At 39.3% G+C, this 22686-nt stretch overlaps 1 protein-coding gene across 2 annotated transcripts in view; it reads left to right on the top strand.

Annotated features, from left to right (window-relative positions):
• The window catches only part of dnah9 (dynein, axonemal, heavy chain 9), a 527557-nt gene that overhangs the window by 195125 nt on the left and 309746 nt on the right, over positions 1 to 22686 (top strand). For both annotated transcript variants that reach the window (XM_059948782.1, XM_059948781.1), the window contains 2 exons: positions 1545 to 1647; positions 7095 to 7334. In XM_059948782.1, the coding sequence (XP_059804765.1) occupies positions 1545 to 1647; positions 7095 to 7334 (343 nt within the window). The remainder of the gene's footprint in view (positions 1 to 1544; positions 1648 to 7094; positions 7335 to 22686) is intronic.

Raw genomic sequence — 22686 nt, 5'->3', positions numbered from 1 at the left:
ATCTGAGACCAAAGAACACAGCCTCAGAGGTGGTATCCTTTTAGAGATGAGGAATTTCTTTAGCCAGAGAGTGGTGAATCTGTGGAATGTGTTGCCACAGGCAGCTGAGGAGGCCAAGTCTATATGTATATTTAAGGCAAAGATTGGTAGATTCTTGATTGGTCAGGGCATGGAGGGATACAGGGAGAAGGCAGGAAATTGGGGCTGAGAGAAAAAAAAGAATCAGCCTTGTTTAAATGGCAGAGCAAACTTGATGGGCCAAATGGCCTAATTCAGCTCCTATGTCTTATGGTCTTGTATTTAAGATTTGGCTTCCCGAGATTAGAATGGAACTTGCAGTAGATATGGTATTAGCCTGCTGAAGATTGGTTTCCCGTTGCTTTTTTCAAAATACAGGTGATTTTGACTTGGAATTAAGGATTTTTTCACAACATTAAGTGGAAGAGTTGTCTCATTTTTTTTAACTGTATCGCATTTGTGGTTTCTAAATGAGAATAAACTGAATCTGAAGTAGATGGGAGTCAGTTCACATTAGTATAGTGAAGAGAGCGAGTTCCCACTTCTGCATATTATAAACATATGATCAGGTTTTTCTCTATTCACTACGTTAAATTGCTCCCTGCAATATAACATTCCTCCAAGAACCAATATTACCAATGTACAAAGAAATTATTTATTTGCTCTCCTGACGTTTTGGCAGCCCAATCATAGTGCCCACATCACAAAATATAATTAATTGCTTTGCAAAACAGGTTAGGTTTACAAATGTGATACGGTGTTCCGCAGATGCAAGTTGAATTTGTTTATTTTCAAATGATTCATTCATATGGCATAAAATAAAATACAGTCCAGTTTTATTTGAAGCTTATCACAGTGAGTTATGTATTCTGGATATTAGAACAAAATCATTTTTTGGTGAACTCAAGAGTTTTGAGCAAGCACTGCACCACCATAAACACATGGAAAAGGACATGAAAATACACAGTAAGTGTTATATCACATGCACTCAAGTTCAAGTTTATTATGCCAGCCAGAACAAAAATGTAAGCTAAATGCTGAAGATGCTGGAACTCCTTAGTACAAATAAAAATGCTGAAAATCCTCGGTAGGTCAGGCTGCATTTGTGGAAACAAAAAAAATAGAGTCAACATTTCAGGTAAATTACTTTTTGTTAGTTTACTAAAGAAAAGTAATCAAACTAGAATATTGTTTGAATTTCCAGCATCTGCAGATTTCCTCGTGTTTGCTCTAGAATATTAACTGTTTGATTTCTGTACAGATGCTGTTTAACTTGTTGATATTCCAAGCATATTGTTTTTATGCAAATATGACCAAAGCTAACACTGGAAGAGAATTATGTAATTTTATTTTCTATCACAGATGTTGCTCTTCACCAAAAGCTTTCAACGGTTGATTTAAAATTCAGTTTTGATAATTCTGAGGTTGTTGTACGAGTACAATTTCTTCACTCTGATTCTAATTTAGTTTGTTCGTTGTGTTGTCATTCAAACTCCTTGGCATCACTAATTTTAATCTTTTACCAGGTATGACCGGACTAAGCTTACACTCAAAGAGATTCATAATGTGCAGTATGTGTCCTGCATGAATCCCACAGCTGGCAGTTTCACCATAAACCCTCGCCTACAGGTACAAAACAAGAGTTTGATTTGGTTGTGCGCAAAGTGGGTGCAGTGAAGACAGGAGGGTTTCAGATCGAGCATAAGAGCTTTTGCATTAGGACTGCAGAATGCAAAACAATTCAAAATCACACACAGAACACTGGAGGAACTCAGCAGGTCAACACACTTGCTGAGTTCCTCCAGCATTTTGTGAGTGCTGCTTTGGATTACCAGCATTTTCTCATAGGCAAGGAGTAAAAGGAACTGTAGGTGACAGAAATCTGAAAGAGAAATTGAAATTGCAGGAGGTTTTCAGCAGTTGTAATGGCACTGATTGAAAGTGGAGGATGTGTGAAGATCTGCTTGTTCGGCCCTTCCTAACTTCACTTCAGATCACAACGCCACCTTGTTGTGAATTTTAATCATTCTTTACAATCAGGGGTTGGTGCTAAACAAAAGAAGTGCCAAGCAGTACATGAGGCTAGCAGGATTTTTCATCTCAATTATCCATCTTCAACTCACCAGAAGTACTTATTTGCATCAATCTAGCTTCCAGTAGCTTAATCATGAACATCTAAGCTTTAAAACCATTTTTGGGCAACTGGAGACATCTGGCACAAAGTGAGCTGAAAAGCTGTAAATAAGTTTACACTGAAATTTCAAAACAATCAATAAAGCATATCACTCTTAATCTGCTGATTAATCAATCCTCTTTTTCAATTTGTTTAGAAGCTGCACTAGATGATCACAGTTACTGTCAGGACAGAGTTACTGTTCCCAGATTTACAATATGTATATCACTTACTGACAGAGATCTATAAAGCTATCGTCATCTTCTATAATTTAAAGGATGGGTACAGATTGATTGGTGTGTGAAGCTTGCTGAGTGCTGTAATCAATTGCCTGTTCTCAAGGTGATGTTGGCCCTTAACGGACTAATCACCGTGATTGCATCTCTCTCATCTTCCCTGATCTAATGCGGACACACGAAGATTGAAAGGATCAAAATGAGTAGACCAAGTTCTGAAACTAACTGTGGTTTTTAAGCCCTTGAACTTCCTAGATGCTTGGACAGGGGAAAAAAAGAAGTTTCAGTATTAATATCAACACCTTCCAAATGAATACCTCCACTGTCTGCAGATTGAGGGCAGCACTTGCACGGGAGCAAACTTTGCATTTCCTCACCAGGTCATGTACTATCCCAGCTTGGATATAACTTACATTTTCTTTATGGATGCTTGGTTAAAGTTCCTAAACTGGTATTATTGTGGGGACACATAAGTTACTTAAATTGCAGTGATTAAAGGTAGCTTATAAACAAAGGAGAGTAAATGCCAGTCTACCAGTTATGCATGCATATCGAGTGAATTAGAAGCAATGAAAACATTTGCAATATAACAGTCAAAGTGATAGCTTTGAAGGAAGGTATAAAATCATAGAACATTTCCAACACTGAAAGAGAGAATTTGGTCCAAAAACAAGGAAAAATCAAAGGAACACACAAAATGCTAGAGGAGCTCAGCAGGCCTGGCAGGATCCATTGGAACGAGTAAACGGTTGATATTTTGGGCTAAGACCTTTCATCGAGACTGGAAAGAAGATGGTGAGAGGGGAGAAGGTGGTAGGTAATAAGGTAATAAGTAGGTAATAACTGAGAGACTGTGAGGGGTGAAGTAAAGAGCTGGGAAGTTTATAAGTGAAAGAGATAAAGGGCTGTAGAAGAGGGATTCTGGTAGAAGAGGGTAGAAGACCATGGAAGAAAGGGAAGGGGAGGAGCACCAGAGAGAGCCAATGCAAAAGGAAATGGGAATGGTATAAGAGGGGGAGAAATTACTAGAAGCTTGAGAAATCTATTTTCATGCCATAGATTAGAAGCTACCGAGATGGAATATAAGTTGTTGCTCCTCCAACCTGGGTGTGGCCTCATCATGGCAGTAGAGGAGGCTGTGGACTGACATGTTGGAATGGGAAGTAGAATTGAAATGGGTGGCTACCAGGACATCCCACTTTTTCTGGTGGACAGAGCATAGGTGCTTGGCAAAGCTGTCTCACAGTCCACGTCGAGTCTCTCCAATATACAGGAGGCCACACCGGGAACACCAGATACAGTAGATGACCCCAGCAGACTCACATGAACGGCACTGAGGGAGAACGTGTCAGGGCAAGTGTTGCAGTTTTACCTCTTGCAAGGTTAAATACTAGGAAGGAGATCAGTGGGGAGGGACAAATGGACAAGGGTGTCATGTATGGAGCGGTCACTGTGGAAACCGGAAAGTGGTGGGGAGTGAAGGATGTGCTTGGTTGGATCCCGTTGGAGATGGTGGAAGTTATGGAGAATTAGGTCCATAATTTTGGTGCATGAGATGTGATATGTGTTTCTGCCTTTACTACTCCACAGGCAGTAAATCTTGGACCAGAACACAGTTTGAATGTTTAAAAAAACAACTCATCTTCTCTCTTCTTTTAAATCTGTGCCTCCAGGTTTCAGATCCCTTGTTTTTGATTGTTTTGCTTGAAGAAATAGACTCTTCATATTTATATCTGTCATGTTTTCAGAATCAGATTTATTATCATTGACTTGTATGGTGAGAAATTTGTTGTTTTTTGTGGCAGCAGAAAAATGCAAAGATATAGAGTTACTATAAATTGCAAATTTGAACAGTACAAATATAGAGAGTTAACAAGATAATGATCTCAAATGAACAGGGTTGTATTAAATGTGCCAGTTAGAGCTGCTGTAAAGTCGAGGAGATTTACAGAACCACTGGCTATCTTTCCATGTAATCCAGTTAAGCATTGCAGGTAGCAGACCTTTTATTAGAACTCCATTGCATTTGACTGGAGCAGATCAAAGATTACTTTTGTCTCCAGTTAGCTGGATAAGATATTTAAGTTGGACACATTAAGGTGGAAATTGCCAGATGTGAAGCTCAATAACTAGTTTGTTGAACTTGAAGATTTTTCTGTGTTAATGATGAAGAATCATGTTTTTTGTGGATACTTTAGTCCTGGTTATTATGGGCTTTTTCCAGTACAATGACTCTGCTTTCTTATCATTGTGAATATATTTTTGTGATGTGAAAGTGAGATTGATTTTGCAGATTACTTTCAGATGGCTTCTTTGCTAAATTAGCAGTAAAAATGTTTGCTATTCCTTTCTCTAAGGCTCTTGATTAATTTAGTTTCAGTGGAGGCAACAGCCATTATAATTCATTGTCTCTTAGCAGTCTCTTCAACCATGAAGCAAATCACAGACAATCTTGTTTTCAATAGACTTCTAAACCACTATTCATTGTTTCATGATTAGGGGAAGGGTACTGAACAGACCCTTGTTCTTCCTGTTCATCTTAAGACTGGAATCAGTCTTTGATTGCATTAAACTGGATCAGAAGATGTAGAGCCCATGTGGATAGAGTTAAGAGACCATAAGGGTAAAAAGATTCTGGATGGAAGATATATATAAATATACACATCCACCACTGAACAGTAGCCAGGATATGGGGTACAAATTATAAAGAGAGATTTTAAAAAAGGCATATAAAAAGAACAATGTTATAATGTTCAAAAGGATTTCATTATGCAGGTAGATTGGAAAAATGAGGTTTGCACTGGATCTAAAGAAGGTAGCTTGTGATTGGGCCCACGAGGGAAAAGGCAATTCTGGCTTAAAGTAAAGGGAAGCTTAGGAGGTGGTGATCATATGATAGAATTCACCCTGCAGTTTGACAGAAAGAAGCTAAAATTGGATGTATTGATATTACACTAGAGTAAAGGTAACTACAGAGGCTTAAGAGAGGAGCTGGCCAAATTTGATTGGAAGAGAACACTAACAGGGATGAATGTAGAGCAAAAATGGCTGAAGTTTCTGGGAGTAGTTTGGAAGATGCAGGATCAGTTCATCCCAAAGAAGAAGAATCATTCTAAAGAGAGGATGAGGATGGCCAACAAGAGAAGTCAGGAGAGTATAAAGTCAAAAAGTAAATTAAGACCACATGTTATTAAAGCAAAGATACGAGTATGGACAGAAGATTAGCTGACTGACAGAAGGCTAGGATTGAAAATAAAGGGGACCTTTTTTGATTGGCTGCCGGTGACTAGGGTTGTTAGTTACACTACATTCAATGCACATTATATAGATGAAAGAATCAGTGGCTTTGTGGCCCAGTTTAGAGATGATACCAAGATAACAAAAGGGAAGGTAGTGTTGAGGAAGCATGGATTCTGCAGAAGGACTTGGGCAGATTAGGAGAATTTGCAAACAAATAGCAGATGGAATTGTGTAGGGAAGTGTACAGTCATGCACTTCGGTAGAAGAAATAAAGGAGTAAACTACTTTCTAAGCTGGGAGTGAATACAGAAATCAGAAGTACAAAGGGATGCAGGAGTTCTAGTGCATTAGTTCCTAAAAGTTACCTTACAGGTTGAGTGAGTGATAAAGAAACCAAATGCAATGTTAGCATTCATTTCCAGAGAACTAGAATATAAAATCAAAGATGTAATGCTGATGCATTATAAGGCATTGGTCAGAACAAATTCGGAGTATTGTGAGCAATTCAGGACCCCATATCTAAGAAAGAATGTGCTAGCATAGGAGAAGATTCAGATGTTTATCAGAATGATCCCAGGAATGATAGGGTTAATGAATGAGGAGCAATTGATGGCTCTGGCCCTATTCTTGCTGGAGTTTAGAAGAATAAGGGGAGGGGCAAGGGAATCCTTCTGAAACCACCAAATATTGAAAGGCTTGACAGAGTGGATGCGCAGAGGATGTTTCCAATAGTGGGGAAGGTCCAGGACTAGAGGACACAGAGTCTGAAAAGAACAGAGTAGAGGAGGAATTTCTTTAGCGAAAGAGTGGTGAAACTGTGGAGCCCATTGCAGTGGATGGCTATGGAGGTCCAGTCATTGCATGTCTTTAAAGCAGAGATTGATAGCTACTTCATTATTAAGAGCGCCAAAGGTTATTGGGAGAAGGCAGGAGAAAGGGGTTGAGAGGGAAAATAAATCAGCTATGCAGCAGACTGAATGGGCTAAATGTGCTTCTATGTCTTATGGTCTTTGCTCTTGCTAGTCAAATCCATGCAAAGTATTTGCATTGGGGTTTTGGAAAGGGATTATACTTGGTACACTATGATATGCATAACCCCAAATATATTGAAGGTTTTAGGAATGGAAAATGATTCTTTATTACTCTATGTAAATTGATCCGTGATATGTTGTACATTGCTAGTCTTGAATATCGGTGATATCAGCTTAATCAGGCACTAACTGATAATCAGTGGTGATATCCTATGGTTTTCCATCCCCAAATCTTGTCCACAAGAATACATATCATATAAAATAACAATATGGGGGTGTAAAGCAACAGTTTTAACATCAGAATTTATGTACTCTACTTATTATTTTGATACGAAGCTGCATATAGTATTGAAATCAACCTTTCTCTGACTAAAGGTATCTTATTTTTAATCGCAGCGCCACTTTTGTGTGTTTGCTCTATCGTTTCCCAGCACCGATGCACTTGTGACAATCTACAGTACCATTCTTAGCCAGCACCTCAAACTTAATAACTTTGCTGCGGTTTTGCAAAAATCAACACATCAGCTAATCAGCCTGGCACTTGCCTTGCACAATAAGGTGGCTTCTACATTCTTACCAACGGCCATCAAATTTCATTACATCTTTAACCTGCGTGATCTGTCCAATATCTTTCAGGTAAGTTTATGGCATCAAATGGTAAGCATTCTGTATTCTGGGTGGCCAGATCAAGATTGTTTAATGTTTCAAATTGTTTAATGTCATTTCCAGTAGACAAGTGTAAATGAGAACAAAATAATTGTTACTGTGGATCTGATGCAGCACAGGAAACATCATAAGATAAAGAACACAATTATTAAAAAACAAATGTACAAGATAGCTTTAAACTGTACATAAGGTGATGTTTAAGTCCAGGAGTGTCTCTATATAAGGTAAATGACAGGACATGATAAAATAGTGGTGGTGGAGTGGTTAGTGGGTCGAAGTATTGATCAGCCTTGCTTTTTGGGGAAGTAGCTGTTTCTGTGTCTGGTGGACCTGGTGTGGATGCTACATAACCTCCTCCCTGATGGGAATGGGCCAAACAGTCCATGAGCAGGGTGGGTGAGATCCTTCATGATATTGCCGGCCTTTTCCTGGTACCTTTCTGTATGTATGCCATTAATAATGTGTAGGCTGTTGCCAGTGATGCTTTGGGCAGTTTTGACTACTACTTGTAGATACTTCAATAAAAAGTCTTTTTATCATGACATCCAAGAGCCACACTTGAGAAAGTATCATAAGTCATTGTTGGTCTCCACTTATCTTTTGTACAGACAATTTGGTTAAATACAAGTATAAACTGAAAAGAACAGAACACAACAATCATAGGTCTCTGTTAAGCATCTTATACCCTGCTTCAAGTGAAGCATAGAAATACTGAGCACTGGGGTGGAAAAGGGGTTCATGTTGCTGAACATGTATCATTTACTTGTTGTAGTACAATGCAAATGCTTAAATAATAAATAAATCAGCAATCATTTTCCCAGAGGCAATAAAATTGTCATATGAAAGGCCAGCACCTGTCCTGCAAGGTATTCTACTAGTTAGAGAATAGTTAGTAGTTACTAGTCAGTGTTTTAAAATATTAATACCTTGAATGTGACATTGTTCCAAACTCCTGCTCTTTGGTTGAGAGAGGTTGCAAGAAATGCAACATTTGATTCAACATTCTTCAACTCGCAATTTGGACTGTTGACAAATTGAACTGATCTGATATTTTAAAGCAATGATTTCAATCAGGTGGACAAGTGATTGCACCGCTGATGCTGGCTAATGTAAATCTTCCCTGAAATATAACAAATTTAAGTTTATATTAAATACCAAATTTAGCAGTTTCTAAACTAGTTGCACTTTATGGGAGGAACATTACCCATTAACTATGGAAAAGAAAATTATTAAACTTCTGCAATTTTTGGAATAAATGCTCTTTTAATTTCAACATATATCCTGTACCTAATAATGTGTGTTCAAGGTCTTCTGCTGCTCTAGCCCATCCACTTCTAGATTTGATGTGTGTATATTCAGAGGTGCTCAGGTGCATCACTGCTGTAACGCATTGTTATCCTATTAGCTTGAACCGGTCTGGCCGTTCTCCTCTGACTTCTTTCATTAACGAGGCGTTTTCACCCACAGAACTGCCACTCACCAGATGTTTTTTGCACCATTCTCTGTAAACTCTAGAGCAGAGATTCCCAACCTTTTTTTAATGCCGTTGACCAATACACACAAGCAAGGGGTCTATGGACCCCAGGTTGGGAACTCATGTTCTGGAGATTTGTTGTGTGTACAAATCCCCAAAGATTAACTGTTCCTGAGATGCTCAAACAATCCTGAACAGCACCAACAATCATTCCAAAGCCACGTCATTTAGGTCACCTTTCTTTTCCCATTCTGATGTTTGGTCTGAGCCACAAGTGAACCTCTTGACCATGTCTGTGTGCTTTTATGTATTGAATTGCTGCCACGTGATTGGCTGATTAGATACTTGCATTAATGAACAAGTGTACCCAATAAAGTGGCCACTGAGCAGGTGTAGTGAGGCATCCTTCCTTGCCTCTCCCTGCCTTCTCCTCAGCCTTTAGTTATTGCACATTAAAACAGCAAGCAAATATCTGATGCACCCTCATCATATTACGAACTTTAAATGGTTACTTGTTTAGAATGGATTGTAAATGCTGTCATTAGTTTATGTTATGTCTTGCCTCAGGTCAGTCCATTGGAAAACCTTCTCATTACAGGTTTTATTTAGTGTTGAATCAGAGACAGTTTAAAATAAATTACATACCTCTTCTAGCTTGCTTTGGAACAAACCCAAAGGAATTACTGTACATTTATTATTTAAGCCAGTTATCTGTGAAGGTCCCCTGGCTGTGATTATAAAGGGGTTAGATTCTGTCTTGGTACCTTTACAACATGGATAATAATAGTTCGGAACAAAATGACAAAAATAGCTCTTTAAATAATTTCTGTTTCGTTTGACAGTAATTCAGAATCAGCTTGGAATACGAATGATGAAGCATAATTTTGGCACTTTAAAGTAAAATTTAATTGCTTTTCACTTATCGGGTTCTTCTTTTGAATGTGGTCATCAAGTTGTCATGTGTGTAAATTGATGGATTACAGAAATTAGTCACAGTGGCTGACATTGTAACTAACAGACAGCAGGCACAGAGTGAATGTCTGAGTTGGGCCGTGATGGGTGGCAGATAATCATGGGAGGAAACTATACTTGTAATGCAGTTGAGCATGGATTCAAAGTAAAGTAAAAATTAACAGATGAATTTTAAAGGGAAAAACTATAGTTTGGTGTTTTACTTTATCAGAGATGGTAAGGTTTGTCAAAGGCAGCATTCAAAATTGGATCAAAGGATTAAATGTGGGCTTGTAAAACTTTGTTAAAATCTAATTTATACTCAGTTATGTTTCAGCTGCTAATCATGAGGATTGAAATTAGATCTGAAAATATAAGGCGTCATATGCATGAATACAAATAAAAAACATGTACTGAGTATAGACGTGTACATTACTAAAATGGGATGGGTGTGTAGAAAAGAGGATATGGAAAAGCTTCAGTAGTTATGAGGATGCAGACGATCTTGCTGACATCAGTGGAAATGCACATCATCAGCATATCCTACTAGAGTAAAAGGTATTATACATGCAGCGTTATTGAGGATGCAGACAAACTTCTAACTAGGAAGGCAAGAGATTGTGCTTCAATGTTCTTTTAAAGTTTGTAGAGTGACATTCAACAGTTTCATATTATGACCTGTAAATAGCACCAAACCAATTCTATAGTTATAATGAATTCATGAATGTTTTGTATCCATCTGTCTCTATAATTAGCTGCACAATTTAGCAACAGATGCAATTCCTATCATCAGTATCTTTAGCAATGAGGTGTAATTACATTACACTTAGGGCCTATGTAAAAGTAAGCTATTTGTTTACTAAATACTTCATTGGTTATCTTATCTCAAGGTATGAAAATCTGTTACATCCTATGTTTTACCAAAGTACACTTCATAAAATATGCAAATACATATTACTATATATTCAAATGCTGCTATTCATTGTACTAGACATGTCATTTATTTAACGTAAGATTTGCACAACAACAGCAATAGTCTAATTGTTCATTGTATATATTCCTTAAGTTGCCATTCCAAGAGATTCTTACGCAGGTTCCAGCTTCTTGGTGTACAATGTAAAAGTACAACTGCACCAAATTAACTGCAACATACTCAGTTCATACTCCTGGACCTTGGACTGTGGCTGTCTGTAGCTTTCTGTTATGGTAATTTGCTTTCTCAAGAAGATCAGTAATATTCAGGTAGTCCAGAGGACAAATTTCATCATGTTACTAACCCTCCAGTGGCAGTCGATATGTATCATGCTGCATGTTACTTGGAACAGCCTGTAGAACACAATATGCCGTGTTATGTTGTTGTTCAAATGAACCTCGACAAAGGCCACTGCATCACTTCGGACTTTTTGACAAAGGTGTATTCAGAAGGTGACGAATGAAGTCTCTGTACCGTGGTATGCACCTCAGGCAGCTATGAAAGGAGGACATGACCAGGGGTAGTCTTCTTGTAGTAGCCAAGCAAAATCTCAATGGCTTCTTCAAAACCCTGATGATGAGGCATTTCCCCTAAAGACTTTGTTATTCTCCTCCAAAGAAACATCTGATAGGATGCGCGATGTCCCTCTCCTACAGAGCTTCAAGGGTATTCTATACAGAGCACCCATAGTCAAGTGGGTTCTTTTACAGAGGTTTTCTTTAGGAAACTAGGGGTATGTCATGGTCCAACTGGCCAAACTCATCCTTTGTAATTCAATCGGTGATAACCTGGGATAGAATTCTATAACTCACATCAAACAATGAGACTGATTACTAGTTTCTGATTTCAGTTTTCTATCCTTTCTGCATATAGATGAGTTTGTTGATGCTGTTACTCATGGATTTTGATGTGATATCAGCTGCAAGCCTATTGTTGTGTGTTTACAGTAGTTTGGTCCCAAAGAGCTGAGTACAACTCAACTGAGGAGCCTTCATCAAAGGAGTAAATAGACCTTTTCAGCTCACCCAGAGTTCATAAGTGGTCCAGACTCTCCTGAATGTTGTGATTGGAAACCTCCAAAACAGATACGATAGGGTCTTTTAAGAGTCTCTTGGATAGTTACATGGAGCTTAGAAAAATAGAGAGCTATGGGTAACCCTAGGTAATTTCCAAAGCAAGTACATGTTCAGCACAGCATTGTAGGCCAAAGGACCTGTATTGTGCTGTAGGTTTTCTATGTTTTCTAAGTCTGGGAGATTTTGCTGTTGTGGCCTTCAAACTGTAAAGCCTTTATATAAGAATTTTCAGGAGCTTAATTTGTCATGCTGCAATTATGTAACTGTTCATTCTCTTCCTTATGAGCTCCCTATGAAATCAGTTTGCAAAAAGATGGATGATATATTTTGATGCATGAACATACTGGATTGGAAGTGAACCTGAAGACGTCCCACATAAAGAATTAGGTTTTCTGGCTCTTTACCTCTCAGATCTCCCTCCCATCAAATTCAGAGCAAATTTATTGTCAAGGTACATATATGTCACCATATTCTACCTTGAGATTCATTTTCTGGGAGGTATTTACAGGAAAATAAATACAAAATTTATTGAAAGCTATTATGTAGACAAAGCTCTAGAAATATAAAAATCAGGGCGGGCAGATGCTGCACAATTTTTTCTGGAGTTGCGGTATTTCCTTTAGACTCTCTCCCACCTTCTGAACATCTTTGCAGTTCAGCTTGATTGCTTCCCACCAGTGCATCAACGAATCTGTTTTTTTTTAAGTCTCCTGGGTAAATATAGATGCAAAAATATCCATTTAAGGTCTCTCCCATCTCTTTTTGCTCTTGCATAGGTTATCATTCTGATATTCCATAGTTTTCCACAATGTTGTCTTCTCTTTTGTTGAAGAATCAGATTCAGAATCAGGTTTAACATCACTGCCATATGCCGAGAAATTTGTTGTTATGCGGCAGCAGTCCGTTGTAATACATAATTTTAAAAGTCTAAATTACAGTAAGAAGTATGTATATAAAAGTTAAATAATTAGTGCAAAAAGTGGGAAAAATAGTAGTAAGGTGATGTTCATGGGCTCATCATCCACTCAGAAATCTGATGGCAGAGGGGCAATAGCTACTCCTGAATTGGTGAGTATGGCATATGGCTTCTACTACTTCTTGAGCAGCATAAACAATACTGGAGGAACACACAGGCAGGCAGCACTTATGGAAAGAAATGTACAATCAATGTTTCAGGTTGAGACCCTTCACCTGGACTGAAAAACATAAGGGAGATAGACAGTATATATATTGGAAAAAAAGGCAGTGGAAAGAGACTTCTATGACTTCTTATTGGTGGGAAATGGTAACAAGGATGATCCAGATGTGTTGTAGTGGGATAGAGCTGAATGAACAGTTGTGTTAGAGGAATCTTTCAAGTAGATGCTGACTGCCTCACTATACTTGGTAAGTATATCCCTATTCATATCCCTTGGCAGTATTGTGCTTCCAGTGTTTGTGTAGTAGGTGGTTTTGACAACACTGAAGAATTAAGCATGACATGGCTGGATCTGTACTTGTTCTTTCCACCTGCCATCAGTTATTTCATGCTTGGGGTTCTTACTGGATCTTGGCTTTCAGATGCCTGGAAGAGATTGTTATTTCTCCCCTGATGCGTGGAGGAGTGTCCAAGATTACCTTGTATTTCTGGTTAACTAGCTCCTCGATATCCCAGTTATTGCCATCAAAACAATCTTATTACTTTGTGGTAGAGGTTAGAATCTTCACATTATCATACTGTCGATCATTCAGAAGGTGCTACTGACTGGGATTCATCAGATTGTGTCGGTGCCGATTCTGTGCAGGTGATAAGGACACCTTCTGATCTCTTTCTTGGATAATGATACAGTCTTAGAGCTGCCAGTGCCTGGAACTAGTGTGTTGCCATAGGGTCTTGGTTTTGTTCCTTTGGGTGCTGGCTCTGAGAACTATGTTCCAAACATATAGTCAGGTCACAGATCCATTTGGAATTGGCCTATCCTGATCCCTCCTTATAGGACATACCTTAATAGAGAATTATAATTTTCCCACCTCGTTAGTGAAGTAATCCAGGAAGATCAGTGAGCTGGGAATCTTTCTCATGATTGGAATGGAAGTTTTCGTTATTCATGGTGGGGCATGGATCATACGTTGATGACTATAGTGAGTTGACTTTATGCTATGATGGGTTGGAGGACATTGAAGCGTTCACAGATTACATTGGTAGAGTCAATTAAAAACCAGATTAGTTCACACCTGATTGTTTATTTTATGAGAATGCTGTTCTTTTTCAACTTTGCCCTTGCAGAGTACAGTGTGCTCACAACCTGGCTCTCCTGCCTGTTGTATCTCAGAGATGGCAGTGTCGTAGTTCCTGACTTTGATAATGCCAATTATGCTTGTCTATGATAGGTCTGTAGCCATCCACACCCTGAATGAATGAATAGTGCCCCTGACTAACCGACTAAATTATGAACTGGTGAGTTTCTTTTCTAAGCTGTTGTACAGAGAGCATGCATAATACTTTTGTGTGATGTATGTTAGGAAAGGTTGCAAGTTCAGGCTACATTTGTTTCAAATGTAGATCTGGAAATTTATCATCCAATGCTATATCCCTCATTGAGCTACAGATACATTCTGATGTAATTCAAGTAATAATTATTTACAAGGGTAGACTTTCTGGGCTTAAAGACCAATTAAATTACAACTTCTCTTTAGCAACTGTTACGTATCCCGTAACTGGATAACATACCAGCAAAGATAGAGAGGTCCATTGAAGTCTGATGGCACTATTTTCAAAAGTTTTTATTTATAAAGGGGCACAAAAGTAAGGTTAATACAAACATTCAGATAATGCACGTCGTCAATACTCAATCTAAAGCGCGGGTATAGTAATAATCATCATTAAGAAATGAGCTCTACTGTTGTCTAGGGGATAATATATTGTCCATTGGAAATATAAAAGTCACTCTGAAGTCTGCAGGCTTCAGCCTTTTAGGAATCGCTGGGTTTCACGTGTTGCGACAGAGAGAGAGGGATTGGTGAGGAAAGGAAAAACTTGCCCGGGTCTTTATGAAGCAACTCCGTTGAATCAGGGGAGCGTTGGTTCCCCGTTTTTAGTTCGAAGTCCTTTTTGGTGTTATCAGCCACCCACTCCCCAAGCAAAGGAGAAACGGAATGCACGTGGCTTTGAATGGCTTCCTGCTAGCACGGGAGCGCTGAGCGATGGTGTCCTTCTGGTGCGTCGCTGGGGTACCGCCTCCTGCAGTCCCCTTTTATCTTGACTTGCAGAGTTGTAGATGTCCATCAAAGTAGGGTGATGCAATCTCCACCCCCACATTGCCCAATGGTGTCCATATCCCTGGTAGTTGTCACGTAGCAGGGACATGCAATTCACACAGGTGTCTCTAAGAACAATGGTCAAAACCATTGCATTGTCTCTCATTTCCTTGGTCTGAGACCCGAATTAATAGAGATCTTGTGATTCTCCAGAAGGAGGGGGCTGCTCCCGCCCCTTCGGCCCCTCAGAGCTGTGGTACATTCATAACAGTAGATCTGGAAATTTATCATCCAATTCTGTCTCCCTCATTGAGCTGCAGATACATTCTGATGTAATTCAAGTAATGACTAGTTACAAGGGTAGACTTTCTGGGCTTAAGGACCAATTAAATTACAACTTCTATTTAGCAACAGAAGAATAAAATGAGACATAAATCAACATATCATTTGAAACATTGAATGCAAAGGCTTACCTATATTAAATAGGATTGAAGGGATCAACTTGGCAGTGTCAGCCTTTTGCCAGTTTCTTAAGAAATTGTTGAAAAGCCCAGACAGGATGGCAAGAAGAATTATACTCCCTTCGTTGTTTTAGGGGCACTTGAAATTTAATGATCAGGAAGATTGTCAATAATCAAGGTCAAGTGGGGAATCATTTGCTGTGGGAGAGAAGTGGGTCCATCTTATTTCACCAAGTGCTGATTGAACAGTTAATTTAATTGCCAATGGGTTTATTTATAGCCAAATGGTGACAAAATATCTAGAAAAATGCTTGAGTTTAGAGTCTTAAGCCAATTGTATTTTACGGCTTATTTTAGTAACATTTATTTTACATTGGCCATTATAATGGGATTTTCACTTTGTTCAAAAACCTGGGATTAGTAATGTTTTCACCAGTTTGTTGTAGGTGGAGTAAATACAAGATATTTATATGCCATTCGTTGTCTCCAGTCACATTGTGTTATACTTAAGAGGCATCTAGTGGAATGATGCATGGTTTGAGTAGTTTGAGCTGGCTTTGTGTCATTTGCAAATCATGTTGCATCTTGCAAAACAATTAGGGCATATAGATCCAGTGCTGTGAAGTTTGCCAAGGTGCTTTAAATAAAACAAAGTGCTTTAAGAAAAAAAAATCAAGTATAACTAATAATTCAGGTAGGGTGTTCTTTGGTGTCTAGCTGTAATTTTTGATGATATTGCTGCAGGTGTTGTACTCCCATGCTGGAAACATGAATGGAAAATTATTATCATACAATGTGCTCTGGCCTTTTCAAAATGAGAAGAATAGAAAATAAAAATGTGAGAAAATCTACAGATGCTGGAAATTCAAGCAGCACACACAAAATGCTGGTGAAACACAGCAGGCCAGGCAGCATCTATAGGAAGAAGTACAGTCAATGTTTCCGGTCAAGACCCTTCATCAGGACTGATGGAAAAAAGAGATAGTAAGAGATTTAAAAGGGGGAGGGGGAGACCTGAAATGATAGGAGAAGACAGGAGATAGAAAATAAAGTTACCCATTCCAAGTTGCATGCTATTTGATAAGGGAAGACACTAATCTGGGTGGCGGGGTGAAAATACATCTCTATTCCTTCTCTCTGCTGGCATGTGGGTTAGCCTTATGCAAAGTGATTCACCTGCTTTGGTACCTCCCCATCTCCCCACCCCCACCTCATGGTCACGTGAAGCCATGGGAACAGGTGGTGGATGGTTATATCAGCATCTCATGCATATCACAAGCCCTGGTTACGCAACCACTGATACCAGGCAGACAATCTTTGAAGCATCTTGCTAATGGCTAGGGGTCACCCATCTTGTAAAGACATGAGGCAGCAGTCTGATGAAGAATTTGTAGAGTTGTGAAGTCCACTTTGTAGCTGTGTCGATGTTGCAGACTAACCATGGATTCAGTTGGAACCTGACTAGGTTGCCAATCTTCCATGGTTGTTCAAAAATTAAAGATGAATATCTTTGACATTAATATCCTCTGAACAAGAAAAAAGGGGAAAAAAATTTTGAAGTCCCTCTCTAATCACAGTAATAACCCTCAACTTATCCTGGATATAATGTAGATTTGTTACTTGAATTCTGCAGTATCTGACTAAGTATACGTATTGGTTTATTATTGTCACAAATACAGTGAAAAGCTATGTTTTGTGTTCTATCCATCCAGATCATGTCATAAATAGTTACAGAGGTAATAAAAAGAAAACAATACAGGTATACTGTAGATTTGGGGTTACAGAGCAAGTGCAATTCAGGTAAATATTATAAGTGCCGGGACATAATAAAGTAGATTGGGTGGTCATTGTTCATCTAGCACATGAGGGGTCCATTCACGAGTTTGTTAACAGTGGGATAGAAGCCACCCTCTAGTTTGGTGGCACATTATTTCAAACTTCTATACCTTCTGTTTAAGAAGAGCAAATGACTAGGGTAGGAGGAGTCTTTGATTGTTAGATACTTCCCCAGAAAGCGGGAAGTGTAGATGAAGTCGGGGAAGGAAAGGATGGGACTGGACTATGTTCACAACTCTGCAATTGTTTGTGGTCTTGAGCAGAGCAACTGTCAAACAAGCTGTGATGCATTTGGAGTGTTGAACATTGTGGGTATTGCAGCCACAATATTGATATTTGACAGATCTAACAGGTGAATGCGAAGAGCTAGGATACCACTGAGTCTCTGCTAACCTAATTTGGGAATTGTAGATGTAAAGTAATTCAGAGTGAGGTTGTATGGAATGTTTACCCCTCACTAAGGCAGACAGCTGTGCAACTCTGCTGTGAAAAGCCGTTTTAGAGAAGAGCTGCAGTTAGAGTTCAGCAGTATAGTGTACCACTGGTTAGATTTAATCCTGATCTCTAGCAGCTGAGTTAGGTAGGAGCCACAGAGGTCTGATTGCTTTCCAACAGTGAGAGCAACGAGGTAGCACTTAGAAATTTCAAATTTCTCCTGTAATGTGAAGATTTTGAAAGAAGATATTTATTTCTAAGTTTGCAACTCTATTGGGTAATTGCTGTCATGGTCACATCCACAATTAAACCAAGCCACACTGAAATCTTAACTGTCATTACATTTGTACAAAATATGCATGAATGTGTCATTAAAGTACTGGGTTATTATCACTTCCTATTGTTTATTTGTCTATAATGTATGCCTGTTGTGTATTTAATATTTCAGCATTCTTTGTTTAAATAATTCATTACCGGTTATATGTAAAAGTATGTAAATGGCATACATCACACTACCATGTGATATGTGAGCATCTCGCTTAAAGTAAACAAAAAACAAAACTAAATCCCGTTATCTTGAGCTGTCATCATTTTCTTGCAATAAGATTTATGTTTTGGACTTAAACACCTGTGTTCTATTGTTCATCCCTTAATCAAGATGGAAGTGTTGCAGTTCTACTTTCCATTTGTTCTATTATCGCTGTCTTTTACATTCTTCCGTTCAGAACAACAGATTTGAATTACCTTATGATGATTTGTTCATGATCTATTAGTCTTGAATACAATAATTTATAAATTCAACTGCATTTTAGTGTATTAAACCTTCTGCTGCAGGGACCTTGTAATCATTTCAAAACAAACAGTGCCTATTCTTGGAACAGGCATAAGCAAATATGGGGCCTCAGGGCTCTTTGAGGTGACCATTAATAGATCAAATTGCCATGTGTCATACATTATTGGTGATATTGTGGCCTCCGTCAGTCGTGGTCGACCATGGGTACTGCGCCTCTCATAGCCACTGGTTTGTCGAGCAGCATCAACTATGACTATTGAGGCCGATCCTGGAACGGTAGGCTCTGCCACAGTTGCTGCATGTGTAGGGCGCAGTGGAATTGTTTGTCCATTGTACTCTCTGTTTAGCTCTCTGCTCCTCAAACTGACTCGGGATCAGTCTTTCGCCTTGCTCTAGGTGTTGCTGAAGAGTACCTTGCCACTTGTTGCGGTCATCTGCTGTATCCTCCCAGCGCTCAGAGTTGATTTTTAAGGCTTTCATGTCGCACTTGCACAGGTCCTTGAAGTGAAGCTGGGGTCTACCAACGTTCCTCTTGCCTGTTGCTAGTTCTCCATAGAGGATGTCCTTTGGCAGTCTACCATCCTTCATACGACGGACGTGGCCCAGCCAGCGCAGTCTGCATTGTCTTAAAAGCGTGAACATTGTGGGAAGTCGAGTGTGGGAGAGGACCTCAGAGTTTGGGACTTTGTCTCTCCAGGTGATGCTGAGGATGTGGTGAAGGCTGTGCAGGTGAAAACTATTGAGTTTCCTCTCCTGCTTGGAGTAGATGGAGCATGGAGTGGGTTTTGCTGTTAGGATCTCCTTGTAGCAAATGGTGGAGCTACCACAAAATGGATCAGAACAACTCATGACTCTCCGCCTACATACCAGCCATGGCCCAGTATCTCTCATCAGTGTGTATGCCCCTACCTTGAACTCTACCTCTGAGGCAAAAGACATGTTCTACGACAAATTAGAAGCTGCTGTCAGGAATATTCCATGATGAGTACCTCGTACTTCTTGGTGACTTTAATGCCAGAGTGGGAGCCGATAACAATTCCTAGCCATCTTGTCTTGGCCACTTCGGAATTGGCAAAATAAATGAAAATGGACAACATCCCTGGCGTACTGCTCCTGTGTGTAATTAACTCCTACTTTCAGATGAAGTCGCAGTAAAAGGTTTCATGGTGACATCCATGGTCTAAACACTGGCACCAACTAGACATGATCACAAGCAGGCGCTCATTCATCAACTCTGTACTAATCACCCGCTCATACCACAGTGCAGACTGTGATACGGATCATGCTTTAGTATGCTGCAAGATCAAACTACGTCCGAAAAAAATCTACCACTCCAAATATACTGGAAAACCTCTCACCAACACAACAGAGAAGAAACAGTCAGAAAAGGTTGACCAGTTTGCCAGGTCAGTACAGGGTGCTATGACTACCTTCTCACAAGGAGATACTGCAACAGAACGATAGACACCATCCACGAATCAGCACTCTCTATCTTTGGAAGAAAGACCACAAAGAGCAGTGACTGGTTTGAGGCAAAGTCCAACATCATGACCCCTGTCATCGAAGCCAAGCATGTAGCTCTCACAGAGTACGAGCGCTCACCATCCGACCAAACACTTCAGGCATTTCAAGCTGCTAGAAGCAAAGTGCAACAGACTGCAAGGCAGTGCACAAATGAGAACTGGCTCCAGCTCAGTGAGGACATTCAGACACCAGCTGTGACAGGCAACATTAGGTTGATGTATGATGGCATCAAGAAGGCCCGTGTCATATTGCAGAGCAAGACAGCACCCTGAAGTCATCGAGCAGTGAAATAATCACCGATAAAAGGAAGCAGATGGAACGCTGGAAAGAACACTACTCTGAGTTCGAATTGAGGGGAAAATGTTGTTAGCTCAGCTGTTGATACCATTGATTGTCTACCTATCATGGATGAACTCAACTCCGTACCAACCATTGAGGGACCTCAGCAAGGCAATTGACCGTCTGGCCCCAGGGAAAGCACCTGGCAATGATGGGATTCCTCCCAACCTGGTCAAGCACTGTATTGGCGATAACAGCACTCAATAGAATTAAGCCTCGGGATAACTTGCCATTAGGAATTTACTGAACTGATTGTAGAGGTAGCATATGAAATCGTGATCTTACCAACTCCTTTTTGAACAAACATGGGCCACAATCCCCATTCTAATCAGTCTTGTTGCCTCAAGCTGCAGCCCTGACTGACTGAAGTGGAGGTTCATGCCTCACACTTCTGTCTTCCACATCTGTCTACAGCAGGTATCCCTTACTATCCTCTCAACGATGACTATCTCAGCTTGTGCTCATCCTCTCGTCTGATCTCCACTCCCAGCTGCTCCACTCTTAGCCAAATTGCCAGAACTTTGATCTTTCACCGCCGTGTTTTGATGCTTGAGTTTGGTTTGAATGGTGTAACATCTCCTATTTTTATAGGGAAAAAAAGGTTTAGTTCTTTTTTCAGTCAGCCATTCTCCAAAAGATAACAAGAAAGGTAGATTCGTTGACACTTTTGCCAATGTCTTGAAACCAATTGCGTGCATTACTCTCTCTGCTGCAGGATTTTGATCAGATGAATGTATCCGAATTGTTAAAACAATTTGCCATTGTAAACTAAAGAGGCGCTGAAATAGAGAGATGCAAGTTCAGCACTCATTTGGTTAGGATATGACAGTGGGAAATGGAGTTAGAGAAGGAATGAGCTGCTGTTATTCCTTTTCTCATTGGCCCATTTTACTGGTCTCTTATCAGCTTAACATAAACATCTGATAAATTGGCAATTGTTGATATAATTTCTCAACATAAAGATATTCCCTAAAATTTTGTGAGTAATCAAACTACAATCTCATCCTTTGTGCACATTTTGAATTTGAGTTCTGTAGACCATTTTTTGGTCATTCAATAAATAGCTCAATAGCCATGCTCAGCCCATGATGAGTAAGTGTGTCCAACAATTGGCTATATTCAATGAAAGACCAAGTTTCATCACAGAAAGGCTAAGCCCATTGTCATATTAGTGAAGAATGCAGGAAAGGTTATAAAATTAAAATATTTAATGTTTCATAATATTAATTAGCCAATAATAATAGCAGAATAATATTAGCCAGGTACTTGCTAACTTGGCAATGAATTTGACATAATAATTCCACTAACAACTACAATGTTTGTTAACCCCTCAGTAACACAGGCTTAAGGTTATAGATTTCACAATTTTAACAATGTCCAGCCTTTGGTCTCATTTCAGGATGGGTGATGTTAAAAAATTGAGGACCTTTAAAAGAAGCTCATAATGATTTAAACATAACTTGCAACACTTTGCACAAATAAATCTAAAAATCTTGAATAAAAGGAATACATAACTTCAAGCCTTCATCAGTGTGGTGGATCAGGTCAAATTTGGGGCAGAGGTCAGTCCATTCATATAAGGATGGGCTAGTGGGAGGCAAGTAAGGTTTATTCCTGTGTCTTCTACAATTATATATTCCCATTTTTCCCCCCAAAACAGGTTAGTTTGAATAGCGTAATATAAACTACAGCCAATGAGTTCTGATTGTTAACTACCAGTGTTACTGCATTTTGAAAATAAATCTAATTGAGTCTAGCCAATATAGTGTCATATCATATCTATGTGAAAACACACTTTCTTAACAATTCTGGGCAAAACAAGCTCAAAATTGGGCTGTCTATATTAATTCCATTTTTGATCTTCTTGATCTGCAAGACATTTGGCAAGCTTTCAGAATCTGTCTTCTGAAAGCACCATGTTCACTTGATCCTAAATGTTTCCAACTCTTATACAAATCCTAGTTTTGTTATGCTGCTTTGCACATATACATCCCTTGTGTCCTGGCAATAAGATTGTAAGAACATTGAATTCTTTATCAGATTTATTAAATCACAGGCCAGTACTGACTGATTTAAATTTGGTACAGTGATGATGAGATCTCTAAATGTGAGTGACTCATAAATCAGGCTGTACCAGCTGGTCCTTGGCTGTCTCTTAGTTTCTTCCTGACTTTTCCTATCACATTCTGCCTATGCACGCACAGCTTTTCTCTTAAGTTTATG

The sequence above is a fragment of the Hypanus sabinus genome, chromosome 23 (genome assembly GCF_030144855.1).
Source record: "Hypanus sabinus isolate sHypSab1 chromosome 23, sHypSab1.hap1, whole genome shotgun sequence".
Taxonomy (NCBI): Eukaryota; Metazoa; Chordata; class Chondrichthyes; order Myliobatiformes; family Dasyatidae; genus Hypanus; species Hypanus sabinus.
Note: the sequence above shows the minus strand (reverse complement) of the source record. Positions and strands in the feature narration are given on the sequence as shown.